The 27,115-nt window shown below is 59.7% G+C and overlaps 1 protein-coding gene across 2 annotated transcripts; it reads left to right on the forward strand.

Annotated features, from left to right (window-relative positions):
* The first annotated feature begins 3,054 nt into the window (after positions 1 to 3,054).
* NAT10 (N-acetyltransferase 10) lies at positions 3,055 to 23,742 on the forward strand. Of its 2 annotated transcripts, XM_031942436.1 has the most exons (29): positions 3,059 to 3,299; positions 3,945 to 4,067; positions 4,521 to 4,612; positions 4,799 to 4,970; positions 5,961 to 6,083; positions 6,844 to 6,905; positions 7,899 to 8,013; positions 8,097 to 8,204; positions 9,014 to 9,147; positions 9,340 to 9,433; positions 10,823 to 10,921; positions 12,724 to 12,860; positions 13,052 to 13,176; positions 13,333 to 13,483; positions 13,681 to 13,777; positions 13,857 to 13,973; positions 14,240 to 14,341; positions 14,750 to 14,824; positions 15,200 to 15,316; positions 16,140 to 16,273; positions 16,447 to 16,495; positions 16,977 to 17,073; positions 17,174 to 17,284; positions 17,945 to 18,117; positions 18,651 to 18,770; positions 18,881 to 18,979; positions 19,638 to 19,711; positions 20,527 to 20,610; positions 21,056 to 23,742. In XM_031942436.1, exons 2-29 carry the CDS (start codon positions 3,960 to 3,962, stop codon positions 21,165 to 21,167), a joined length of 3,081 nt encoding a protein of 1,026 aa, XP_031798296.1. In that variant the 5' UTR covers positions 3,059 to 3,299; positions 3,945 to 3,959; the 3' UTR covers positions 21,168 to 23,742. The 2 variants fall into 2 exon arrangements, with proteins under 2 accessions (XP_031798297.1, XP_031798296.1); XM_031942437.1 differs by lacking the exons at positions 17,945 to 18,117; positions 18,651 to 18,770; positions 18,881 to 18,979; ... (1 more) ...; positions 20,527 to 20,610; positions 21,056 to 23,742 and adding an exon at positions 17,436 to 17,938 and having other exon boundaries at positions 3,055 to 3,299.
* Positions 23,743 to 27,115: the final 3,373 nt, after the last annotated feature.

Raw genomic sequence — 27,115 nt, forward strand, 5'->3', positions numbered from 1 at the left:
CCCTTTTAAGGGAAATGACAGCCAGCAGTTTCAGTTCTAATGGTATAATTCAAACAAATAAAACATGTTTATAAAAATTGTATCCTTGGAACACTGGTGTTGAGCAGCTAACATACATGATGGAGATCCTACAGTTGTTCATTGTCTCTCTGAAATTTCACTCATCTTCTTTTCCACTGAGGTTTTCCTACAGCTTTTGGTATGTGTACCTGCATTTACCCCCACTCTCTTGAATGGAGTTCAATTTTTTCCATCTCAAGGTATTGGTCTTACCCACAATAGATCTCTTCTGTTACATGAGGAATAATTCCACAGGCTTTCTGGAGGTGCCCAGTTCAGTAGTGACTTAGCCTTTCTCACACCATGTTGGTGGATCTCGTGTGTGCAGTTGGAGTGCTAGCTGTACTTCGACGTGCCTATGGACTTCTCTGCTGCTTGCCGTTGCATCCTACTTTGGCTTCATGTTGAATTAATCCCATGTATTAAGCAAAGGCTGCTAAGTTAATGATATTTGTAGTCCAGAAACTGGATTTTATTTTCAGCCTTCAGCTTGGTAATTTGATAAGTAGATATTCAGTTACTTTAATTTTTGAAACCATTCTTAAAACACTCATTGTTAGAAAACTGGATTTTTGCTGACCTTGTAAATCTACTAAAATGATAGGCTATTGAAGGACTCTTGAGAACATTCCACATTCAGAAGTTTTGTAAAGGGGCTGGGGTTGAAAGGGGTGGGGGGTGTCTTCAATGTTTATTTTAAAATAAAATAAGTTCCTGTCTTTTCTCATTTTTGGTTGTGGTACATCTTATTGGAAGGGTTATCTGTTTACTTACATAAGCAACAGGCTTCTTGGCCAGTTTTCTCCCCTAATTAAATCATAGCTGGCAAGGATGTACCACAACCATACATTATATAAGTGCCGATAAATATTAGTGGATTTTACTAAGCAATAAGTAACATCCTGTGGAAAACGACTCACTTCCTATATAAAAGCTACCTTCTCAATGTTGTTCATGAGTAAGATTCAGGTCCTCTAACATGATGAAATAGTGGGATAGAGATCCAGAGATCTAGAATCCAAGTTGATCACTTAGAAGAGACAGTGAGAAGGTACTAGGACTCTTGGTGCCTGTCAGATACATGTGCACTCATGTATACACATGAAGCTTTTTTGTTTAGGGGTGTGTACCTTTTGCACTAATTTTTTTTTTTCTTTTATGTACCAGTTCGAATTTTTGAGTTAAGAAATGTTTACTCTTCATCTCATTCATCAAGGGCTGTACAACAATGCTATTTTTAAGAAGCATGAGTATTGTGTAGATGCTTCATTGTGGCACGTGATGATCCTTATTTTTGAAAAGCTATGTGAAGATGTCTGCCAAATTCCAACAAACTAAGAAAGGCCTATACTTGAGTGGATGTGACTATTTTGGCTAAGAAAATGCTTTATAAGACCCATTTTGATTTTAAGGTATTGTGTACCTAACAACTTTTAAGAATCCTGAAGTATAATTTGCATATTCATAATTGAAAAGTTAGTGGAAATTGGTTTCAGTTTTTGCAAATCTGGACTTTAATTTTTTACACACTGAGACAACGTCAGTATGCACCTGCTCACTGCTGCCAGCTTTAGCTGCGATCCATTCACCAACCAAATGGAAAAGACAACTTAGCTTAATTTGTAGCGAGAATGTCCATCCCAAGTCATTGGTTTTCTGGTGAATTGGTGTATTATGCAGATGGTGCAGTATCGATTCTTGTTTTGTGGAGCATTTGGTTTATTTAGCTTGGTTGCTAAAGGTAGGACTAGCTTGTTTCCTGAGATCCCCACTTTTTTTTTTTTCAAAGAATATAGAGATCTTCCCAAGTATTGTAATTTGTGGTTAAATGTCCTCAACACAGTTTAATAGTCATCAACTTCTTTAGTTTGTTTAGGTCCCCATTTGCTTAGGTCCTACAATTTGCTTAGAGACGTACACTTAAGCCGGCAACAGCGGTATTTTGAAGTTGAATCTTTCTGGAGTTCATTAACAGAAATTGTTCCTTGAAAACCTGCTGAGAAAATGCAGACACCCACGAGGGGAGGGGTGGGGTGGGAGGGACGGCGCCTGACGGACTTGGTTTCTAAACCAGGCTATCTGGGAAACAACAGGTTTGATGATGTTCTGGGGACTTCCCAAGAAGGGAGCGCACGTAAGGGATGAGGAAGGAGCAATAAATAGACCTGTGCTCTGAAGACAAATGAAAACCTCGTAGCTTCTCCACCCGCGGCCTGGAGACGCAAATGCAAGTCGGCCCCGGGCTCGCGCAGGCATTGCGGCGGCGGGGCTCCGGACCGTAGAGGCGGCGCTGAGGCCCAGCCTTGGCGGAATCTGGACTTGGCTCAGATGTGGCCGTCCCCGCGGGGCTGGGGCGCAGAGGGCCGGGGCATTTCGAGGCGTGAGTCCTTCCTGCCCGGTAGGCGCGGGAAAGTCCCAGGAGAGCGCTGGGCATTTCGGTTATGCAAGTGCCCAGGCCCCACTTCGCCCCAACTCGGGGGCTACACCCGCGCTCAAGGTCCCCATAGGTCGGGAAAGGCGCCTCTGCCCGCAAGGGCCATCCCTGTCGGCGGACCAGCTGCCCCCGCCATGAGCGCCTCCTTACGAGGGCCCGATCCCGTGAGGGAGAGCCCGAGCTCTGCGGGGGCGCACTGACCGAGGAAACCCCGGCTCTCCCCCGAGGGAATATCTCGGGGCCGCGGGCTAGGGGGAGGCGCGGCCTCGGCGGCAGGACCCGGGAGAGAGAGCTAGGCGGCCGGCCGAGGGGACGAGTGCAAAGGCCAGGCGTGGAGCTGGCACGTCCCGAGAGGACAAGGTCATTCCTGTTTGAAACGAGGCGAAAAATACTGGGAAGGAAGGCGGGAAATACGAGCTGCAAGCGCAAGGGAAAGGAGAGGAGAACGCTTCCCGGCTCCGGATCTGCGCAGCCGCAATGCGCCGGAAGCGGCTTTGAGGGCTCTTCTCTATTGGCGAAGGCGTAAGTGACGTCACTAGAGAGCGCCGCGGTCCTGCTAGGTCCCTCCAGGCCCGTGAGTTTCGCCTCGGGCTGCCTGCGCCCGCCAGATCGGTAGGCGCCTTCTCCACCTCCCGTAGGTCCCGGAAGCGGAGGCATAAGGGAGGCTCCCTCGTTCCCGCAGCCGCTCTCATTTCTCGGGTCCTCCCTTCTTGCGGCGCCGCTGCCACGTGCGGCTGCTCCACGTGCTTCCGGCTTGCCCGCCCCCCAGCGGCACTCGCAGAGCCCGGCTGAGCCCGCCCGAGAGGTAACGGGGCTGGGGGCTGGGGGACGCCCCCGGGGGGGGGGAGCTTCTGGGGCCTAGGCGGGGGTCGTGCCTGGCGTTGGAGTTACGGGCCTAGGTGCAGACGGGAACGCCGCGAGCTGGCCGGCCCCGGGCCGGGGCACATGCCCCGCTCGGAGCCTCGAGGTCGGCGCCCCCCGCAGCCGCTCCTCGGTACTGACGCGGCCGCCCACAGCCTCCTGGGCAGGGGACCTTCCCTGCAGGCCGAGGGGGGAGAACCTTTCCGGGCCGTGGGACCCAAGGGGGCGTGACCGAGTGCAGGGCCGACTCCGCTCTGCGCGCACAGGCCCTTCACCCCCTACCTAGGAGCGCGTCGCCTTTCTGGGCAAACTCAAGGATCCGGTCCGAGCCTTCTCAGAGTTTGCGAGGCCCTTTGGGCCGGCCCCTCCCCCCTCCGCTTCCTCCCCTGGCGAGCGCTCCGGGGCTGCGGCCGGACAGCGGGAGCCCGGCCTCTGCAGCGCGGGCCTTGGCTTCTGGGGGCGGGGAGGGTTAGCAGACAAAGCGGGCTCCGCGCCCAACGTCGGGGTGCCGGAGACCCGAGACCCAGCGTGGGGCGCCCCGGGCCCCCGCCTGGTCAGGGCTGACCCCCGCTCCCCGCCTGCTCCCCAGGGACACGCCTGCGCCATGCAGAGGAAGAAGGTGGACAACCGCCTCCGGGTCCTCATCGAGAACGGCATGGCCCAGCGCCAGAGGTCGCTCTTCGTTCTCGTGGGGGACCGCGGGAAGGACCAGGTGAGACAGGCGGGGGGGGGGCCGGGAAACCTGCCCCCACCCCTTCTGTGCGCCGGGTTTCTGGGAGGCGGTCCGGTTGTGGGGGCCGAGCTTCCAGCCTTTCTGCGGCGCAGCAGAACAGGCGGGGCGGGGCCTGAGGGGCGGGGGTCGCAGTCGGCATCGGGCACCGGAAGCCCCCCCCCCCCCCCCCCCAGTGAGCCTAGGGCCCAGGCAGCCCTCCCCCGCGGGCCCGGCACCGGGCGCGCTCTCTGGGGCAGGCTGGCACAGCGTGACGTGAGGGGGGGGGCAGTCCTGAAGGAAGGGGAGCACGGGCCCCGCCTCCTGCCGCATCCCCCAGACAAGTGCTGGCGGGGGGGGGGGGGGGCTGAGCCCCGGTGGGAGCCGTTTCCGGCCCCTCGGGTACCTGCGCCCGCGTCTGCCGGCCTGACGCCCGCCGTCTCCCCTCCCCCGCAGGTGGTCATTCTCCACCACATGCTGTCCAAAGCCGCCGTGAGGGCCCGGCCGTCGGTGCTGTGGTGCTACAAGAAGGAGCTGGGCTTCAGCAGGTGAGCGGGAGCCCCGCGCTGGGGCCCTGGCGCGGCGCCCCGGGTTCCGCCCCCGGGCCTCTGAGCTGCGCTGCAGCAGCGGGAGCCGGGATCCCGGGCTATCAGGCCCCCCTCACAAAGCGGCCTCTGCGGGCAGGGAGGGAGGGGAAGCGCCCGAGCCCACCCCCGGCCGCCTTCTCCCCGCAGCCACCGCAAGAAGAGGATGCGGCAGCTGCAGAAGAAGATCAAGAGCGGGACGCTGAGCGTGCGGCAGGACGACCCCTTCGAGCTCTTCGTGGCGGCCACCAACATCCGCTACTGCTACTACAACGAGACGCACAAGATCCTGGGCAACACCTTCGGCATGTGCGTCCTGCAGGTAACGTGCCCGCGGGCCTGGGGGGGGGGCGTGGGGGCCTGCAGGGGCCTGTGCGCACACACGCTCACACACACACACACACACAGGCCCCCTCCTCCCCGTCAGAGCTGCCCGGGCCGGTCCGGTCCGGGGGTGTCTGGGAGCCAGGGCGCTTCTCTGGTCTTGGGAGTCGGGAAGCTCTGAATTCAAATCCAGCCTCAGACACTCCCTAGCTGGGCGACCCCGGGCAAGCCCCTTAACCCCATCTGCCAAATGGCCTGGAGAAGGAAATGGCGGCAGCTCCAGTGTCTTATCCCCCCTTGGAGGGGTCACGGAGAGTCAGACAGGACTGAAACCGTCTGAGCCAACGAGAAGCGTGCCCTTCCCCGGGGGCCCTTCTCCAAGGCCCTTCTCCAAGGCCCTTCCCCGGGGGCCCTTCTCCAAGGCCCTTCCCCGGGGGCCCGTCTCCAAGGCCCTTCTCCAAGGCCCTTCCCCGGGGGCCCTTCTCCAAGGCCCTTCCCTGGGGGCCCTTCCCCGGTGCCCTTCTGGGCGTGGGTGCCCCACACGCGCCGCGGAGCCCCGAGGTTTGCAGAGGGCTCTGCGGAGGTCCATGTGATGTGGGGCAGAGGTGGTCACTGCCCCCATTATACAAATGCAGAGACAGATGGGGCCGCCCCTGACCGGGGTCGCCCAGGCCACGTGTGGGATCCGGCGCTCGGTCGCCGAGCCTGTGGCCTGCTTGCCCACCTCCCCCCCAGGGGGCGTCTCAGGGGCAGCCTTGTGCGTGTCACCCCGACCTTCGAGGCTCAGATGCAGCCTAACATGGGCGGGAGGGTGTGGGATGGGCCCCGCGGGCAGCTCCTCGCCAGAGCCCACGTACCGGTGGGGGGGCGGCCATGCAGCTGCCTCCCTCGGGGCGCTGAGGCGACCCCGGACTCTTAGAGCCTGCGCCAGGCTGGGTGGGCGTGGTGGGCCCAAAGGGGCGAGCATGACCGTGTCTGATCCTCCTAGGACTTTGAGGCCCTGACCCCAAACCTACTGGCGCGCACGGTGGAGACGGTGGAAGGGGGTGGGATCATCGTGATCCTCCTGCGGACCATGAACTCCCTCAAACAGCTGTACACCCTGACCATGGTGAGCCCGGGGGTGGGGTGCTCGACCTCAGAAGAAGGTGACTGGGTCTGGGCTTGGGGCCTGACCTTGGGCAGAGGAGGCGGGCCTTTGGGCTCTGGCCCTGCTCCCCTTCTCCATCCCCTTTGCCTGCCGACCCTCCCAGACTCCTTCCTGGGCACTCTCCCCTTCTCCCTGCCTCCTCAGCAGCCAGCCCAAGCTCCCTGGGCTTCCTTGCCGGGCACCTCCCACCGGTGGGCACCCCGTGGCGGGGGCCCCAGACGCCGCTCCAGAACGGCACTCGCCACCTTTCCCCCCCCCTCTTCCAGGGCCTCGTCCACTTCTGACTGCTTGCTCTCCCCCATCCTGCTGGCCTTTGTCCCCATGGCCCCTGGCCCTCCTTCCCTGCTGAGCCATCCTCCCAAACCTGACCCTGTCCTTCCCCTGCTCAGCACAGCTCAGGGCTTCAGCCGCCCATCCAGGGCAGCCCCCTGAGGGGGGGGAGAAAATGCAGAAGCATTGCGTACGCTCGGGGCGGGGGAGGGAAGGGGGGCTTGGCCAGGCAGATGCGGGGCGTGCTGGGGGGCTGTGAGGAGGAGGGGAGACCAGACTCTTAGGCAGCAGGGAGCCGCCGGGCGTTTGAGAAGCGCAACTGACGCTGTTGTGGGCTAAATCGAGCAGAAGCCTCCTGGGCGGATGGTGGGAGGGGGCTTCCTGCTGGGCCCGGGAGCAAGGGCAGGGGAGCTCCTCCTCCCTCACTGACGGATGCCCCCTTGCCTTCCAGGACGTTCATTCCCGCTACCGGACGGAGGCGCATCAGGACGTGGTGGGACGGTTTAATGAAAGGTGTGACTTGGGCCCCGTGGCCGGGTGGACTCCTGGGGACGATGGGGGCCAGAACCCAGCCAGAGGCTTCGCCCTGGGACCCTGGTGATCCGAGACAAGGGGCTTTAAAGTAGGAAATGGCGTAACAGCCAATGGGGCAGCGGCGGGGGGTCTGGCCCGGTTGGAGGGCCTGGCTCCGATAGGAAATGGCACGTCAGGAGTCTAAACATGTCTGTCCCCCTACCTGTGCAGCGATGGCTTCTCATTAAATACAAGTTGACGCGGGAGGAGTTTAGGGCAGGAGCCAGGAGTGGGGCAGGGAGGCCGGGGCAGGCTGGGCAGCGTTTCAGGCCTGGGAGTGTCCCTGTGGCCTTGGGGCTGACCTCTGGTTCCTCCCAGCCTCTGGCTCTGGCTGACTCACTCCCAACGGAGCAGGGCCTGCGTCTGAGCCTCCTCGGGAGCCTTTGTAGTCGTGCGGGAGAGTGGGCAGCTCGTGCCGGGTGACCGGCCTTGGCCAGCTCCAAGCGGACCAGGCCACGGGGAACCTTGAGTGAGCTTGCAAACATGCAGGCTGGGGCGTGGCAGGGGCCCTGCCAGCTGTGGGCTAGGCCTTGGACCTCCCTCTGGGCTTAACGGGGTCTCATATAAATGGCCTCATGTGCAGGGTGGGCAGGCACCCCAACTCTGGCAGTGGGGGCTACTGGGGATGGGGCTGCAAGTCGGGGAGACCCACATTCGAATCCCTCAATGCCTCATGGCTTTGTCCCTGGGCACCTGCGGGGCAGGGACAAGATCATGTTGGTTAAAGAGCTTTCTAAGTCCCAAAGCTTCCTGGAAACACCAGTGATTGTTCTCACTTTGTGGATGAGGACGCTGGAGCAGGAGGTGAATTAAAGGCCCAGCTCCCGTGTCTCCTCAGCGCCCGGCTCGTTCTGGCCTCCTTGGTCCTTGGAAGGCTGGGGGCCCGGGGGAGCTGCTTGGGGGTATTCAGGCAGTCCCTTCTCTCCTGACCAGGTTCATCCTGTCCTTGGCCTCCTGCAAGAACTGCATCGTCATCGACGACCAGCTCAACATCCTGCCCATCTCCAGCCACGTGGCCAACATTCAGGCGCTGCCTCCAAAGACGCAGGTCAGTGGGGATCCCAGGGGGCGTGTGGCCGGGCTGGCTGGAGCGCGGAGCGCTCACCAGCCTCTCTGCCCTCTCCCTGGCAGGACGATGAGCTGTCGCCCTCGGACCTGGAGCTGAAAGAGCTGAAGGAGAGCTTGCAGGATACTCAACCTGTGGGCGTGTTGGCGGACTGCTGCAAGACGCTGGACCAGGTGCCCACCGCGGGTGTGCCCACCGCCCTGCAGGGAGGGAGTTGGCTGCTTTCCCCGTGGGGGAGTCTCCCGGGCCTAGGCCAGGGGGACCCAAGTCCCTCTCTGTACAGTTCCAGCTCACTCTTAAATTGGCGCCCTCACGGGCTTCTGCAGCCCCTCATCGCAGTCACGGGGATGTTTCCGTGGTATTTGAAGGTTCCAAGGCACCTGAAGAGGGGGGCTCACACAACCATGGCCCAGAGGCTCTGCTGACTCTGTCAGGTCATACGGGGGCGCGAGTCGCCCCCAAGTCTGTGAGATTCAAAGAAAAGGCTCAGGCTGACAATGGGCCTGGGCCATGGGGGAGCCACATGACTGTGTCCTGGGAGACCCTGTGCCTCGGGGACCTGGGGCAGGAGGAGCCAAGTTCTGCTCCAGCCTCGGCTACTTGCTGGTTCTATATCCTGAGAAAATCCTTCACTTCCCTCGGCCTTAGCGTCTCCCTCTGTAAAATGGGAGCAGTGATAGTGCCTGCTGCCCAGTGTGGTCACAGGGACTAAGAGAGCAGCGTGGGGTCGGCCACATGGCGAGTGCTCCTTGGCCAGCAGAGCCTTCTTAGCAGCAGCAGCCTGCCTTGGGGGAGCGGTGGTCTCCAGCCTTGAGAGGGCAGGGGGCTTCCCTGGCCGGTGGGCTGGGCCCTTCTCCCCGATCTCCTGCAAGCCTGCTTGGAGAGTGGGGGGGAGAGGGTGGGACCTCCCCACGGGCCTGCTCGGGGTAGGGGGACGTTGGAGCCTCTGGTGCTCCTCCAATGGATGACTTCTTGTTCCTAGGCCAAGGCTGTCCTGAAGTTCATCGAGGCCATCTCAGAGAAGACCCTCAGAAGCACGGTGGCGCTCACGGCGGCCCGAGGCCGTGGGAAGTCGGCCGCCCTGGGGCTGGCCATCGCGGGGGCAGTGGCCTTTGGGTGAGTGGGGGTCCCTCTCTGCATCCTGCTGGAGCTGGGGCGAGAGTCTGGCGGCAGAGACGTCCTGAGGGGAATCACAGGAGGTGCTGGCGCCGTCCCCAGCCCTGTCCTCCCCTCCCCTAGTGCCTGTTCTGCCCCCTCCCAGGCCTACTCGTTTAGTGGAGGAGCAATCGGCTCTCTTCTTGTCTGCAGGTACTCCAACATCTTTGTCACCTCCCCCAGCCCGGATAACCTGCACACCCTGTTTGAATTCATCTTTAAAGGCTTCGATGCCCTTCAGTACCAGGTAAGCGACCAGGGAAGACGTGGGTGTGAGTGCTGGTCCCTGGGCTTGGTGGTGGGAGAAAGGCCCGGGGCTAGCTTCTGCCCGGTCCTTGTCCACGGGGCAACTGACACGTACCTTAGGCTCTAAGACACGCTCACTAACAGCCCTGGCACACAGGTGCTAGGGCGGCCCCATCTTTTGGGGTACCCCAGTCATTGTTACATTATCCCTCCCAAGCCTGTGCTCCAGGTCAGTTGTTTTTCCTGTGAGAGATTTCACATTTTCTATTTTTCATGTTTTTAGTTTTTTTTTTTTTGCTTTATCTTGATTTCTCACAGAATTATTTTCCTCAGTGAGCGTTTGTGCCTCCTTTCCCGTGGCCAATTTTGCTTTTTAAGGCATTCTTCTCATCAGCTTTATATAGATATGTCATTTTTTGGCACCACTCTCATTCTTCCCCTGATTTTGCCTCTACCTCTCTTACTTGATTTTTAAAATTCTTTTTGAGGTCTGGGCCTGAGCCCAAGGCTTAGTCTTCCTGGGGGCTTTGGATGTAGGAGCTTTGACTTTGCTGTCTTCCGATATGTTTTGATCTTCCTTTCACCACAATGACTTTCTGTGGTCCTGATCTTTTTCTGTTGTCTGCTTGTTTTCCTAGCCTGTCACTCGGCTTTTAGCTCTTTGCTAAAGCTGGGCTCTGTTCCCAGGTGGAGCTGCTGGGCGTGTCCGCCCCACTGTCTGTAGCAGATCTGTAAGATCTGGGACCAGGACTGGGCCCTGGGGCTGTGGACTGCCCCCCCCCCCCATCTCCCTCCCTCTCCCCAATAACCACAGACCTTTTCTGTTGACCCTCTAAGCCCTCTCTGGTCTCTCTGGGCTAAGAAGCCTGGGAGCCACCAGCACTGCCGCTGAGCCGGAGGCCTGTACCTGGGCCTGTTTCTGCTTTACTGGCCTGGGCCCAGGGCTGGGGCCTGAACTAGAACTGCACACTGGACTCCCAACCCTAGGGCCCAGATCTTTCCTGCTAACCTTCCAAGTTGCCTTTGGCCGGAAAATGTTCCAATCAGTCTTTTGGGGTGTTTCAATGCCCTAAAATTTGCTTAAGAGTCATTATTTAAAGGAATTTGGAGCGGTTTGGGGGAGGGGTTGGGCGAGTTTCTGCCTTTGCTCTGACTGGTGATTCCTCATCTCACAAATGGGGAGACTGAGGCAGGCCTCAGTGAGGTGACTTATGTAGAACTCCTGCAGCTAAGGGGTCCTGGAGAGGAGACTTGAAGCCAGCCTGTAGCCATTGGGAACACGTTGGAGGCTGGGGCTAGTCCTGGCCTTGTTCCCTGGGGGTCCCTGGGGGGGGCCCGACCTCCCCCCCAGTCCTGTTGCCTTCATTCTCCCTCTGGCTTTGTGTTTCAGGAGCATTTAGACTATGAGATCATCCAGTCGCTGAATCCCGAATTTAACAAGGCGGTGATCCGGGTGAACGTGTTCCGTGAGCACCGGCAGACCATCCAGGTAAGCGCTCCAGCCCTTTGTTTCCCTCCCTTCCTGGCATCTCCCCTTGGCATTCATGCTCCCCCGAGTCAGAGTGTGTTGTGTTTAGATAAACCTTTTCCAGATTTTCGGCCTCCTCCATGGGAAAATGTTTACTTTTACCAAGTGTGCCTTAGTCAGTGTGAAAAGCCTTGGTCTTGTCCCCGTTTTCAGTCGGATCAGTGGGATCCTGCTTAAAACACACAGGCCCACTGTTTCTCTATTGAAGTGATGTCGGGGTTTGAGAAGCCGTGTCTCAAGGACTTTCCTGGAAAGCCTTTGGAAAACGTGCCTTTCTAACAATCAGCCCCTTTTTTTCTATTTTAAACAACCCCTCCCCCAGAGCCCTGGAAGATCCGGGGAGCTCCCAGCGTCTGAATACTTACCCTCGGTGAGGTTAGGGGAGAGGTCCCCGTGGTGGGCAGGCCTCTGGGGCATTGGGGCTGGCCTTTAGGTGTGAGGACATCCTTCTCGCTTACCTGGAGTTTAAATGGTGAGGAGAGGTTTCTCTCTGAGGCCCCCTTTCTTGCCCTCCCGGCTCTTTTCTGTCTTGTCCATGACTGAGGAAAAGAAAAAAACCCAGAACCACACTGTCCTGAACGTGGGGTCGGGACGCACTTGTGGTGGGCTCCTTCCTTGGCAAGGTCTCGTCAGAGAAGCGGAGAGGCGCGTCCCCGGCCATTCGGCCTGAGTGGGTCAGGGGTGGTCTCTGTCTCCCAGCCGTGGCCCCTCAACACGGATTCATTCACCTTTTTCTGACTCTAAGAAGGGGTCACAGAGGTGATCTCCAGGCAAGCGGGGGCTCTGCCCTTCATGCATCCTTCTCTTCCCGTTTTCTCAAGGCTCTCACAGTTGTCCCAGAAGTTGGTTACTTGAGTCAGAATGTTTTCTGTCAGAACTTTTCTAGAAATAGGAGGGACCCCATGAACTCTGAGGGTGTCCGGGCTGTGTAAGTTGGGAAACATTGATGCCTAGAAAGCCTCAGGAGCTCCTTCCCAGTCCCCCCTCACATGGACTTTTCCCCCAATTAACAAGCATTTAATTGCTCCCCTTCCCCCTCTCAATTGAAAAAACAAGTTCTTTCCCACAGTTACTGTGGTTGAGCTAACCAGAAGCTGCCACTCTGTGGCCCGAGTCCCTCCCTCTGATAGGCGGGGGGTATCCCACATCCCGGGCATCCTGCTTGGTCACCGGCCGGGACCCCCGAGTACTTGGCTCGGTTGTTTGTCTCAGAAATGACCCAGTAAGTCAGCACCCGAGGAACTGGGACGCCAGACCTTTATGTCACAGGGCTGATGTCGATAGGTCAGTCTCCTGCTCCCATTTTGTGACCATTTAGCAGCTGGACTCTGGACGATGCTCAGGTCAGGGGCACAGTGGGCAGCTGGCTCGGCCCTCAGGGCACTGCCATGCTTGTGCTGAGAGAGCCAAGACACCCGGGGTCCTGGGCTCCCACACCCCAAGCTGTCACCTGCTAGAACCCCCCTCATTTACAAAGGGGGAAACTGAGGCCCAGTTACGTTAGAGACCTCAAACTAAGTGTTCTTTCCCACGGAACCACTCCTTCGTGTGCCGACACAAACTGAGTCCTGGGAGGTAGTGGAGAAACTACTGAACTAGGGCCTGAGTAAATTACAAATCCAGGGATTGTCCATCAATAAACCAGGTCACGGGGAAGGGGCATGAGATGAAGGGGAAGGGCCCAGTGGCTGCCTGGGCGCCGCTTGGGACGGCGAGCTCCAGGCTCCCTGGGTCACGTCTCCTCTGCCGTGTCCCCCTCACAGTATATACACCCTGGAGATGCAGTGAAGCTGGGGCAGGCTGAGCTCGTTGTGATTGATGAAGCTGCCGCCATCCCGCTGCCCTTGGTGAAAAGCCTGCTGGGTCCCTACCTCGTCTTCATGGCTTCCACCATCAATGGGTAGGGTAGAAAGGGGACCACCCGAATGCCCCTGGGTCCAAGTGCGGGTGGGCTGCCCGTCTACCCTGAGGCTGGGCGCGCCCCAGCTGACCCCTCAACACCGGGTCTTCGAGGGGAGTGGTGAAGCAAAAGGTTCTTCTCGGCGCTGACGGGCCGGGGCCATCGTGACCCAAGCTGTCTCTGGTCTGTAGGTACGAGGGAACGGGCCGCTCGCTGTCTCTGAAGCTGATCCAGCAGCTGCGGCAGCAGAGCGCGCAGAGCCAGCTGAGCACCACGGCTGAGAACAAGGTCACCACCACAGCCCGGCTGGCCTCAGGTACCGGCCAGGGGGGCCCCGGGCGGGCGGCAGGGACAGGGGCCCTCTCTGGGCTTGGGGAAGCCCCACACCCGGCTGTGTGGGCCATCAGAGGGGCTCTGCGCTTGTGGCTTTCAGAGCGGTGTTGAACTCTTTGCTTTTTCTCCCCGAGGGCAGCTCGAACCCTGCACGAAGTTTCCCTCCAGGAATCAATCCGATACGCGCCTGGAGACGCGGTCGAGAAGTGGCTCAACGGCCTGCTGTGTCTCGACTGCCTCAACATCACCAGGATCGTGTCGGGCTGCCCTCTCCCTGAGGCCTGTGAACTGTATCCTTCCTGGCAGGGGCACCGGGACTGGGGGGGCGCAGAGGGGTGCGGGGGCTGGGCCCTTCAGGATCTCCTCTGGGGGCAATGACTCCTCCTGAGCCCTGACTCGGAGCTCCTTCTGGGCCATCCTCGAGCTTCCCCATTATTCACCCACAAGAGTTTGGGGCATCTTGGGATTTTCCTCAACCCTGGTGCAGCTACTATGTGAACCGCGACACTCTCTTCTGCTACCACAAGGCCTCTGAAGCCTTCCTCCAGAGACTGATGGCCCTCTACGTGGCTTCTCACTACAAGGTGATGTCATGCTGGGGCCACTTCTGGGCTGGCCAGGGTAGCCTCTGGGGCGTTTCTGACCTTTCCCTTCCCCCCCCAGAACTCCCCCAACGACCTTCAGATGCTCTCGGACGCCCCGGCTCACCATCTCTTCTGTCTCCTGCCACCGGTCCCCCCGACCCAGAACTCCTTGCCAGAAGTGCTCGCTGTCGTCCAGGTGTGGGGACTTCTTGCACGTGGGGGAATCGGGCACCTTGGGGGATCTCCCGAGGGGGTTGGGTCTGTGGGGAAGGCTGACCTAGGGCTCCAAGCAGGGCTGAGTGATCTCTGTCTGGGAGAGGAGCCCTTTGGTTTTGAGCTTTGCATTTTCCCGGAAGTGACTGTGGGCATGGGTGCCAGGGGACGGAATCTCGCCAGAGCAGTTCGGGTCCCAGCAGGGGTCCCGGTTGGAGTCCCTGCCTCTGACTCCCTCCCTCCCTGTAGGTCTGCCTCGAGGGTGAGATCTCTCGGCAATCCATCCTCAACAGCCTGTCTCGGGGGAAGAAGGCATATGGAGATCTCATTCCCTGGACCATCTCCGAGCAGGTGACCCGTTGTTCCTTGTGGCTCCGTGCTGAGCATCCCTGGGTGCAGTTAAACAGCAGAGAAGGGGGTTTTTGATGGTCTTTAAAAAGAACCCACCAAGTTTTGTTGGGATTTTCTAATATCGCTGTCACCAACGGTTCATTCTCCCACCTCAGGAGAACTCCCTCTCATAACAGATAAGCCCAGTTAAAAGAGATCCTGGCACAGGCCGGTGGCTAAAATTGCACGCCGCCTCCTGCCCTCGCCATCCCCGCCTCTGCCAAAGATAGGCTAGACCTCTGAAGTCAGTTGCTTGTGGGCGGTTTTCAGGAAACCTGAAATACTGGGAGGCGTTAGGTGACTGTGACCATTGTATGCATTTCCCCTTGGTTCTGCCTCTTTCTGAGCCGCAGACTTGTCCCCCCACAGTTCCAAGACCCTGACTTTGGCAGCCTCTCTGGGGGAAGGATCGTCCGCATTGCTGTGCACCCAGATTACCAAGGGGTGAGGTCTCCCCGTCTCCCCTCGGGCACGGGACTTTTTCTTCGGTTGTAGCCCTGCAGCTGTGAATTGGGCCTGGTTGTAGTAATGTAGGGGACAGCCTGGCTCTTCCCTCACCAGGGTTGGGGGGGCCCGGGAGCCCTCCGATGTCCCCCTCCCACAAGCTCCCACCTGGTGAAAATGAGTGCTCACTTCCAGGGCCCCTGGGAGGTTCTTGGGATCACAGTGACCTCGAGCCCGGGCGTCTCCCAATGGAGAAGCAGGACACGAGGCGTCCTTGGCCGGGAGTGGCTCCATGACCCTGGGGAGGGAGGCCCCTTGGCCTGTGGGAGGACGAGGGGCCGCATCTCACTGTGTCTGTGCTTCTCTGCCCTGAAGATGGGCTATGGCAGCCGGGCCCTGCAGCTGCTCCAGATGTATTATGAGGGCCAGTTCCCCTGCTTGGAGGAGAAAATCATCCAGAAATCACAAGAAATCCACACTGTGAGCAGCGAGGTGAGTGGCACAGCCGTGGCTGCCCCGGGAGCCGGGAGCCTCCCGCTCAGTGATGTCACCGCCCTCCCTTCGGGAGCCCATTTGGAGGCTCCCTGAGAAGGGCTCCTGCGCTCATGGAAGCCTTGGGCTCGGTCATCTCTCTGTGCACCCTTGAGGCTGTTTTTCTTAATTTTGCTCATGCCCTTTGTTTTCCCACCAAACTTAATTCCACAAATGCCCCTCCCCCCAATTTCTTGTAGCTAAGGAGTTTTGTGAGATTTTTTTTAAATTCAGAAATCTACCACAAACATTGACCATGCTCCCAGTACGTGCAGCAGTCCTCCCTGTAAGTTCTGCTGGGCTGAGCAGGGCCAGAGCTCCGATGTCCTGTGTACGGCCGCAGGGATCCCAGATTCTGGTCTAGAAGTCTGAACATGGCTCGGCACGTAGACTACACACCCTGGGCCCTCTCTATGTTCTTTTGACCCAGTCTCCCCAAGCTTCTCCGAGGCCTCCATGTTCTGGGATACTCGCGTCCCATCTCCTTGGGGTGCCACGCTCCTTTGGCCGGTCCCGCCCTGTGGCATCTCCTTGGTTTCCAGTCTCCCCTCCCCCTGCCCCCCCAACTGCTGCCCTCGCACAGGTGAGGCCGTTGGAGCTGGGGGCGCCTTCGGGGTGGCTGCCTTGTTCGCCCTCCATTACAGAAAGACGGACACTGACTGCAGGGTCGTTGTGTGAGGGGCTTTGGTCCTGCCGAGGCAGGGAAGCTGGGGGCTTTAAATAGCATGACTCGAATGTGCAAGAAGGAGCAAGCGACTCACCTTCCCTCTGACTTCTGCCCTAGGCCGTCAGCTTGTTGGAAGAAGCCGTTTCGCCCCGGAAGGACCTGCCCCCCCTGCTCCTCAAGCTGAGTGAGAGGCCTGCGGAAAGCCTGGACTACCTGGGCGTCTCCTATGGCTTGACACCAAAGTTGCTGAAGTAGGTCACCCGCCCCTGCAGCTCCGGGGGCTGCCTCTCAGGGCCTCGGGGCCCCTCCTGGCCGGCGCCTTCGGTCATTCCTGTTCCTCCTCCTCCCCTCCCCCTCTTCCCCCCCCCAGGCTCCCAGATCAGACCCAGCCTGGCCACAAATGCAGTTTCTCCTGTCCCCACAGGTTCTGGAAGCGGGCTGGATTTGTTCCTGTCTATCTGAGGCAGACACCGGTGAGTGTGCAGGCGATCGAGTGTCCCGACACTCTGCGGACACGTGTTGGTCTCTGTCACTCCTCGAGGGCAAGGACAGTCTGGCCAGAGGGAGCCTCTGCAGCAGGCAGACCGCTGGCCCCTGGGACTTGGCCCCCTGCCCCAGGAGGGAATCCAGGCATCTTTACCCCTGGATCCTTCTGCTTAGGCCTCACGTGAAAGGGCCAGACTGTGTGGCTGATTCCCAAGAGGCTTTTGGGCCTTGGCCACTGCCCAAAGCCCTCTGGGAGGCTCGAGGGGCAGCTTGGTACGGAGCCGGGCAAGTTGGTCTCCCTCTGCTTGGGCACCTAGTAAGCTCTTAATGAGGCTTTCCTGTTCAGAGGAACCATGAACCCTTGTTCTGTGGGACTCACTGCATCATGGGAGGAGAAGGGGGAGGGAGCAGCTAAGGACCAGGGCCCCAGAAATCCATGGGGCTAGCACGTGGGTTTCTGTTCCTCAGAATGACCTGACAGGCGAGCACTCGTGTATCATGCTGAAGACTCTAAGTGCAGAGGAAGATCCTGAGCAGGACCCCTGGCTCCCAGCCTTCTGGAAAGGTACGGACTGGTGGGGCATGTTGGGGAGCCGTGCTGTTGGGGGCTAAACGGGAGGGACACGAGCGTCCAGTGCACTGACTCGCCCTGCCTTGTGCCCCAGATTTCCGGAGGCGCTTCCTGTCCTTGCTGGCCTATCAGTTCAGCTCTTTCTCACCTGCTCTGGCTCTGAACATCCTTCAGAATAAAAACATTGGGGATAAATCCCAGGCAGGTGAGTGAGTACTCAGGTTTGAGGGAACCCCGAGGAGAGGGAGTCAGGTCTGGTGGATGAGGGGTTAGACATCCAAGGTCTGTCCCTTTCCCATCCCTTGAGAACTGGGTGTTCTTTGCCACAGCTAGATGGGATATCTGTTGCTTTACAGTTTGCAGAACTCTGCCCATAATCTCTCTTCTTCACAAGCCTCACGGCACCCTTATAAGGTCAGTGCTGTTCCCCTTTTACAGAAGAGGAAACTTGAGTTAAGGGAATGGCCTGCCCAGGGCCCCAGTGACTGCCTGAGGCAAGATCTGACTCCCGTCCTCTGTCTGGAGGCATCTTTAACAACTCTGCTTTTTCCTTTGTCACATGGGATGATGAAACTGGTCCTTTTGATCTCGTTGGGTTATTACGAAAAATCAGATGGGCACATGTGCGCGGGAGCATCCTGAAAAGATTTGTGGTGTGGGAAGGATTCTCTGGGCCCTCCTCTGGTTTCACGATGTACCTTGCTGCGGGCTGCTGTGGTCCACACAAGTTAATCCCCAGCAATCTGGGCATGAGACCAGGGGAGCCTGGGAAAGTAACCTTCTTTAGGGAGTAAGGGCATGGGGGAAGGGGTGATGGGCCTTCCCTCTGCTGGGGGAGAGAGCAAAGCCCACTATGTGTCCCCAGAGCTGAGCCGCGGAGAGCTGGAGGCCACCTTCCTCTCCTACGACCTGAAGAGGCTGGAAATGTACTCGCGCAACATGGTGGATTATCACCTGATCATGGACCTGATCCCGGCCATCGCCAGGCTGCACTTCCTGGGCCAGCTGGGCCAGCTCTCCCTGTCGGCCGCCCAGTCGGTACGTCTGTCACCCCCAGCACAGCTCGGGCCCGGGTGGTTCAGCCTGGGTGGCTCTTCCTGTGCTCTCTGAGGCGACGGGTCTGAATGGCTACTAAGCTGACCATCGGTCACCAGGCTTGTTAAGCACCCACCGTATGCCAGGCTCTGCTCTCGGGGAGCTCACATCCAATGCCTACAACAATGTACGAGTGGGAGGGTGCTGTCTGAGCCCCCACAAGCCAAGGATGTGGTGGGGAGAGGCGGTTGGCGCGGGAGGGGGGTCTCCCCTCACTTGACACCTTCCAGGCATGGCTGCACAGCCCCTTGTCGCAGGAAGCACAGGCTCAAGATAGGCTGACGGTCTCTTCTTGGGCCTTTGCAGCCAGGGCAGCCTTTAGCTTTTCACCCCGCTCGGAATGTTGGTTGTACAGCATCGCCCATGTCCGTTGGCACCAACCAGGGGCACTGGGGAAGCTGGAAAGAAGGCTGAGGGCTGGGGTGTGTCGGGGCTGAGCATGCTGGGGGCCGGCTCTGACGCCTTGTCCTTGCCAGGCTCTCCTGCTGGGGGTCGGCCTCCAGCACAAGACCATGGACCAGCTGGAGAAGGAGATCGAGCTGCCCTGCAGCCAGCTGATGGGCCTCTTCAACAGGGTCATCCGCAAGGTGGTGCAGGTGAGAGGCCTTCCCTGAAGGGTCGGGCTGCCCGCCCCGCCTCCCCCGAGGGAGCCCCACGTCCTGGCCCCCGGGGTGACCCTGCCACCATCCTGTGTTTCCCTCCTCAGTTGTTCAGCGTGATCCAGGAGAAGGCCATCGAGGAGCAGATGGTGGCAGCGAAGGACGTGGTCATGGAGCCCACCATTAAGTCTCTGAGTGAAGACCTGGTACGGCCCCTTCCCCCGCACCTCCGAAAGGCTTTCTCCTCTGTTTGGGAGGCAGTTGGGGGAGGGTGGGGGAGGGACGAGGCGGTCCGCAGGCGTTTGTGTGTGCATGGCCTCGGTCCGCAGGCTGGGACAACAGACCCAGAGCTTGCTGAGTCTCCCTCCCCTCCTCTCAATCCTCTGGACCCCCAATGCTTCAGGCGCAGCCGCACGGGCAGCACGAGCTGCCCTAACCAGGCCCTTGGCGCTTGTAGGAGTTCGAGATCCCAGGCTTGGGTGCCTGAGGGCTTACGGGTTTTGCTGCCAGTGTTCAATGTGACCCGGTCCTGCGTGGTTCTTTGTCTTTGTGCCTTGGGTGGAAAACTGAGCTCTCCAGGATTTGTGGGAGGAGAAGGGGGGCTTATTTCTGTTGGCAGTTCCTTTACTTCCCACCCCGAGAACAGATTTAGACTTGGCCCTGGCGTGTGTGTGTGTGTGTGTGTGTGTGTGTGGAATTAGGGTTTTCTCCACAGAGGGAAAGGCGGCCGCCCCTTTGGAAAGATGGGACGGCCGCTTTTAAGGCAGAAGGAAAGGAAACTTTTCTCTCTCTCTCTCTCTCTCATACTTTGTCGTCGCGGTTAAGTGTGAGGTCTGACTTGCTCCTACTGTCTTACAAACTCAGGATGAAGCTGCAAAAGAATTCCAGGAAAAACATCGCAAAGAAGTGGGGAAGCTGAAGAACATGGACCTCTCCCAGTAAGCACCTGCTCCCAGCCTCCAGAGCCCCCGGCCCTGCCGCCTTGTAGTTCCGTGCTCGGGTCCCTCTTGACTACCAGTCAGTGCTGGTTCCACCTTGGATTTTGCAGGGACCTGAGCTTCCCTCCTCAGGGAGCTTCCTCTTGTTCTCTGGGACGGTCACTACTATTTTAGGGCCTGACGCCCGGTGTGAGAGCAGCTCTTAGATCAGAACTGATTCCCCCCCCCCCCCCCCCAGATTCAGCCCTTACTTCCTGGGGGTGCTTCACTCTCACCTGTTTTATCCCTGTAAGCGACTATTAAGCCCCTCTTCTGGGCCAGGCACCATGGGGGGCTCTGGGAGTTCAGGTGTGTCACTGAGGTGGGAGAGTCTAGACAGCTCCCAAAGCAGAGAGTGTAGATGGGCTCAAGCTGATGAGGGTCCCCAGGAAAGTCACAGCCCCAGCGTCAGGAACCCTGGTGGGCAGGGACCACTGGCTGCCTCAAGCAGAGCGGGTCAGCATCTGGGCCAGGTGTCGTGGAAGTGGGGGCCTGGGCTTCTTGGCTCGGGCTCTGCCTCAATTCCTCCTTAAGAGGTTCATCTGCCCTCCCATCCCCTGGGGTGTTTATTAGCTTCCTGGGTAGCGAGGACGGTGGCGGGCCGGGGGTTTCCTGCAGGGATGTCAGCCTCACCCTTGAGCCAGAACACACTCTCGCCCTTCCTTTGGGCACGTTGCTGTGTCCTGTTCCCGGTCTGCAGACAAGAGCAGGAGCCTTTCCTCCTCAGGCGCAGCCCCTGCCGCAGCCTCTCTTACCTGGTCCTGTCCCTTCTATAGATACATAATCCGTGGGGATGACGAAGAATGGAACGAGGTCCTGAACAAAGCCGGACAGAACGCTTCCGTCGTCAGCTTGAAGAGGTGAGACCTGGAGCCTGTGGGCCTGCGCGAGTGCCAGATTAAGAAGTGCAGCTGGCCCCTCCCTAACACATTTTGTGGATGAGGAAACCAAGTCAAGCCGGGGAAGCGGTGGCAACACCTGTGCCCCCTCCTCAAGGAGGAGTGGGATCTGTCAGGGGTCCCTGGGCTGGATGGGGGGGGGGGGGGGGGGGGGGGGGGGGGGGAGGAGCAGGACCCCAGGCCCAAGGAGGAGTCTGTTCAGAGCGGTTCCAGTAAATTGCTCAGGTCCAGCCACCATCATGGGGAGCAGAGGGGGGAGTGTTAGACTTTGAGGTCTCCCTCAGTTTCCTCCTGGAGGAACGTCTGAGGTGGAGGAGCCAACATGGTAGTGGGCTCACTCTGTGTGCACTTTGGGGTGGGGGATGGCTTCCATCCTTATCTCTTCCTCCTCTGCCTGTTTTCTCAGTGATAAGAAGAGAAAATCTGAAGCAGAAAAGGATCTGAAACAGAACAAGAAATTGAAGAAGGGCCGAGATAAGAAGAGCAAGAACGACAGCAAGCAGAAGAGAAGGAAATAGTGGCGGCTGCCAACTCGGGCATCGGGAGACCTGGAGAGCTCTGGGGCCGGCCGGGGTGGGTGCTGCCCACCGCCTCACAAGGACCTGTCCAGGGCCACACGGGCAGAGATGTCCCTCCGAGCTGGGGCGCTCACATCCTGGCGCTTGGCCTTTCACCCTGAACTTGCTTTTCCTCCCGCCTGCATCCCTTTCGGGCTTCCCGACCCAGTTTTCCAGATTCGTTCCTCTGCACCCTGGAGAGGCCAAGGAGCTGAAGTGTCGTAACTACCCAGGACACCTCATGGGCGTCTTGGGAAAGCTGCCCCATGATGGGCAGGAGGAGTAAGGGGTCAGGGAAGAGGAGGCCGGGGCTGAAGCCAGACACTTGGGTTCTGGGACTGTCCTTTGGCAGCCATGATTCCCAGAGTGTTTTGCGACCGAGAGCCTGGAGCTAACGGCGGGCAGGATCTTTGGAGCTACCCCACTTCTGACCAGTCGCTGTCTGGCGATGGACGTAGGAAGCTGCCGCCTTAGGCGGCCCAGGAGTGAGAGGGACGCAAGCTTTGTTTTCACTTTCAGCCTCAGAAGGACTATTTGCTGGTTGGGTATTAAATCCCTTTGTGCCCATCAACTTTTCTGTGCCGATTATTGTCTGAGCTTTGAGTTGAAGAACAGAAAGAATGTGGCAGTAGTGAGTGAAGGCCAGGAAGCAAGGCCTGCATTCGAATCCCACATCTGCTGCCTGGGATACTGTGAGCAGCAGAGCATTTCAGTTCCCCGGGAGAACTGAACTCGACAAGTGAGCCTTGGTGGAGAGAATTTCACCACTGGGAGTTCTATGCTGATGAACTCACAGTCCAGACCAAAAAATGCTGAGAAAAAAACAATTCTGGTTAATTCTTGGTCCCTAGATGTCTGAAGGGACTAGAAATGGCCAGACGTACATGCCAGCATTGCATCATGGGCAGAGGGTGAGGGATTTGATTTCAATGTCAGAGGCAGACAGGAGAATTAGGAGGCAAAATCTTGCTGGATGTGATGGGGTCTGAAAGCCTGGAGCAGGGGGGTCATCCTGAAAGGGAGCCTGGATCCTGCATCGAAATGAGTGCTGGAGCTGGTGCCCAGGAGGTCCCTCCTGGCTCTAAACTGGCAGCCAGACAGCCAGCCCTTCTGAGCTCCATGCTGCCCTCAGGGTCTTTGAAAAGGAGGGCTGAACGGAGATGGTCGGAGCCCCTTCTGGCACGGACGTTGGTTGCCCTCTGTCTCCCGTTCCTGCCATGCTGGTTTTGGGGCTCCCTTTTTCGTTGGTGACTAAGTGCCTGTGGACTCGGCTTGGGTAGAGCCATCTCTCGCTGGCAGCTGCCATTGTTGGAGGCTTCCTTGTGTGTGCACGTAACGGTTTTTGCCCCAAAGGTCTCGGGGAGGGATGTTATTTTCAGATCAGTGGATCTTCACAGGGAAGGTATGGTTTCTGAATGCCGCCTATCGGACGAGTCTCATTGCCCAGCTTCTCATCGGCCGAGCGGAAGCGCCGGCCTTCAGCCCCGAGTGTCAGGTCCCAGCTTTGCTATGAGCCAAACACGCCTCCTGGTCGTGGATGCGACCTTCCTCTGTAAGTGACCGCCATTGGCCCTTTCCTCCTCCCCAATCTATCCTCCCCTGCGCTTGAGCCATTCTTACAACGGATTCTGAATTTTGGGTCCGTGAACTTGTTTTTTAAATATTTTGAGAACTCAAGATATAATTGATGGTCTTTGTAATCCTGTGCATTTTAATTTATCCCTTTAAAAGCGGGATTCTGAGAAGGGTCCGTCCCCAGACTGCGGGCCCAAGGGATAAGCCACAAAAAGAGGTTAAAGACCCTTTAGAAACTGTATCCATAGAGATGCCAGTTCCACAATATCCTCACTTATGTTTCTTTGTGTTCCGATCGGCGGGATGAATGTGCTCGCGTCAGATACTGTGCCTTATCTCCATGGCCCGCTTTCAGTCTCCGGGATTATAGCAAACACCAGCCCCTTTTCCTTAGCTTCTGCTGTACCACTGAGAAAGGTCTTTGGCTTCTTGCCAAAGGGGGCGGGGCGGGGAGGGGAGGCGCCTGCTTCTGGCGGAGACGTTGTAAAATGCACTTCCCTGGTTGGGTCCCCAAAGGGAGGGGCTGAGTCTTGGCCATCAGGGCAGTGGCGGGGCCACCTGCTTCGTCTCAGCCTCGAGGAACGGCTCGCAGCGGAGAAGATGGGAAGGCCTTTTGTTCCCTGGGCCTGCCGGGACTCGGGGATAGACGCCGCTCTCTCCCGGCCTTGTGTGCGGGGCGCGCTGAGCTGTGGGGCTGGGGAAGGGGGCGGAGTCGGGGCCGCCCTGTGCCCTCCGGCCCCCTGCTCCTTCTGGGAGCTCCGCCCGAGCTGGCCGGGGAGGGAGGGGCAGACGGTCAGAGAAGGACTCTCCCCCCCAGGCGGGGCCACCGAGTCTCGGGGAGTCCCGAACGCCGGAATCCGCCTTAGGCCAGAATTCCCTAGAATTATCTCATTACTGCCTTGTCTCCCCCCCCCCCCAAACAAATAAAAATAAAAACAGTGAGGACCGCCTCTGACCCGGACACACTATCTCTCTCATCTCTTGTCTCTGTCATTCAGACAAATGCGCCCCGAACCCCACGGAGGCGCCCGCAGCCAACACGGACGAGGCGCCCATTATCAGCCCAGAGACGGCTCGCGTGCGGAGGCAGCCCTCTGGGGTGAGCCCACTGAAGGAGAGGCCCTACCCTCGGGAGTCCTGCAGGGGGCGCCCCGGGGGCCGTGCGCCGTCCGGGGCTCTTTGAGAGGGCAGTGACGTCATTGGCTGCCACAGGCCGCCGGGACCTCAGAGCGCCGCCACAGGCCGGACACAAGCGGCCCCCTCCACCAACGTTTGGGGGCGTCCCTGGTTCTGCGTGCTTGAGTTTCTTTGGGCTGGTTCCGCTTTGCCCCCGGAGCCCGGCACCTTCTCCGATGGGGGCCCGCCGCGCTGGGGGGTCCTGGGCCGGGGGCTCCATGTCACGCCGTCAAGCCTAAAGCAGAGAGGCCCGCAGAGCGCCCCCTTGTGGCAGCCTCTGCCGCCTTGTGACATAAAACTCCGGGGAGCGAGCGGCGGCGGCCGAGAAGGGCCTCCGCGCCCGGTCCCTCCGGCGGCTGATCCTCGGGGCTCTGGAAGGGGCTGGCGGGAATAAAAGGCCGACGCAGCTTAGCGGGGATCCGCAGGTCATCTGGGGGGGGGGGCGGTGTGTGCGGGGGGCAGCTGCTCTCGGTCTCCCGCCTCCCACCCCCTCCTTGCGCCCTCTGTCGGGCCTCCATCTTCTGCACTGGTCAGTGCCTTGCTGACGGTCTCCCCAAGCCTCGTCTGCCTCACGGTTTCCTGGACTTCAAGGATCGGCTCAAACCCCTCTCCCCCAATTCCCCCCGCCCCCGTCTGCAGGAAGGGCGCCTTCTGGGCAGCTGGTCGTGTGCAGGACTCGGGAAGAACCGAGTTCCAATTTGGCCTCAGACACTCACCAGCCGGGGGATCCTGGGAAAATCGCTTTCAGTGTCTTCATTTGTAAAATGGAACTAATAAAAGCATTTATCTGCTGGGGTTATTGTGAGGATTGAACGAGAATAATATTTGTAAAGCGCTTATCCCGGTGCCCGGCACATAGTAGATGCTGTGTAAATGCTCGTTCCCTCCCTTTGTTTGCATCCCCATCGCTTATCCCGGTGCCCGGCACATAGTAGGTGCTGTGTAAATGCTCGTTCCCTCCCTTTGTTTGCATCCCCATCGCTTATCCCGGTGCCCGGCACATAGTAGGCGCTGTGTAAATGCTCGTTCCCTCCCCTTACCCGCGGCTCACTACGCAATGGCTACTTGTGAGTGATGTTTGGTTACTTGACTTAACTAGAAGCTGGGAGGGCTGGAAGAATCCTGCGGCGGACGGAGGTCCTGGATCTGGCTCCGGGAGGAAGCGGGGGAAGGTGGGAGTTGCATGTGAGGACGGAGAAAACTCAGGGGACATCCCGGGCACAGGGCACAGCCAGGAAATGGAGAGAGAAGGAAGGGAGGGGATGTCAGCCATAAAAACGGGCCTGCGAGAGCGAGGGGATGAGGGCCTGGGCCAGGAGAGCAGGGGCGGGGGAGGGGGCCGCGGAGGACGCTCAGGCCGGGGGCTTGGGGCCTGGGGATGCCATTGCCCTTGACGAGATGGGAAGGGGGAAGGTTTGGAGATGATGATGACGTTAGTGTAGGGGGCACCCACAGAGCTGTCGTCGTGGCGGGCTCCAGGCCGTGGCCCCGGCTCAGCCGTGGGGAGCTGCAGGGGCTGCTTCGGGGCACACGCTTGGAACGGGGGTTTGGGGGAGTGGGGGATGGGCGCGGCCTCTGGCGCCGCGTCGGGCTCCGGGTCCCCGCCATCTGGGCCCCAGACAGGGAGTGACAGCTGCAGGGCCGCCGCCGTCTCGGCGGATCTCGCCGGCGGAACGAGGGCAGATGGGCCGGGCCAGGAGCTGTCGCCGGGTTGGCTGGTGGTCCCGGAACAAAAGCTCATCCTCCCCCAGCCGGGGGAGGGGGGAGGGGCAGAGGCCGGGCCTCCATCGCTCATCTGGCCCTGGGGGGCCCGGCTGATGCCTTAGTGACCCGAGAGGGGGCGCCGCGTCAGCTGGGCGGACGGGAGGGGGCGGGGAGAGGTGACGGCCAGCGGGGCTGGAGAAATGCGGGCTCGTTAGGGCTGGCTGCTCACGTGCGGGGGGGAGGGGGCTGTTCCTCCTCCGCTAAGTGGCTTCTTACAGGTGGAGGATGGGAAGATTGATCACCACCTTCCCTTCCCCCCCCCGCCCCCCCCCCGTCTGTTTTAGGGGAACTCGTTTCAAACTGGAAGGAATTCTGGGCGGAGGCAGAGGCTGGGAAAGGCAGAAAAGGCAGTGAAGTCGCGCGGGCCGGGGCGGTTTCCTTGTTATTCTCCCCTCCCCTCGCTGGGGGGGCCGGACGGGGGCTGAGAATCAGGGCCGCAGAGGGGAGGGGGGGCGGCTGACGTCCGCGCGGCGCCCAACTCGGCGAAGCGTTTTACTCATTATCTCACTTTGTCCTGGGGATAGCCCGAGCTGGGCCTGACCCCGTCCCCAGGTGAGAAACGCTGATCAGCAGACTCGGGTCTTTGTGGCCGCGGGGGGCGGGGCTCGGTCCGTAGGGGGAGGGGCGTGGTCCGTAGGGGGCGGGGCTCGGTCCGCGCCGTCCCTGTGGCTGCGGGGGAGGGGCCCGGTCCGTAGGGGGCGGGGCTCGGTCCGCTCCGTCCCTGTGGCTGCTGGGGAGGGGCCCGGTCAGTAGGGGGCGGGGCTCGGTCCGCGCCGTCCCTGTGGCCGCTGGGGAGGGGCCCGGTCCTTAGGGGGCGGGGCTCGGTCCGCTCCGTCCCTGTGGCCGCGGGGGCGGGGCCCTGTCCGCAGGGGGCGGGGCGCGGTCCGCGCGGTCCTTGAGGGTTCAGGAGGCCGGAGGGGCGGAGCCCCCAGCCCCCTTCCCCACCTGTGTCTGACATACCCAGCCCCGGGGGCCCCAGGGCAGGTGTAACTGGGCCCAGGCGGTGGCGAAGGGGGCCGGGAGCGACCCCGGACATCCTGTAATTTCCCAGCCTCTGATTTGCGTTGCTGAGCAGAGCGGGCGTCTTGCCCGGCCCTTCTCGGGTGCTGGTGGGGGACAGGCCGCATTTCGGGCGCGGGGGAGGGGGCCCGAACGCCCCCGAGCTTCTCCAGCCTGGGCAGCCGGAGCCGAGCTGCGTTCCCCACACACTTGCGGCCCCTGCCCTTCCCTTCCCGGGACCGGAAGAGCCTCTGAACGGCCCTGAAGCCAGCACTATTATTTCGTCGTCGTTGTTGGTGGAAGAGAGCCGCCAGGCGAGCCCTCCTGCCCCGTGGCAGGGCCGGCAGCCCCAGTCACGGCGGGCGGTGATGCGCGCACGGGCCGCGCGGAGGGGA

The sequence above is a fragment of the Sarcophilus harrisii genome, chromosome 6 (assembly GCF_902635505.1).
Source record: "Sarcophilus harrisii chromosome 6, mSarHar1.11, whole genome shotgun sequence".
In the NCBI taxonomy this organism is placed as follows: domain Eukaryota; kingdom Metazoa; phylum Chordata; class Mammalia; order Dasyuromorphia; family Dasyuridae; genus Sarcophilus; species Sarcophilus harrisii.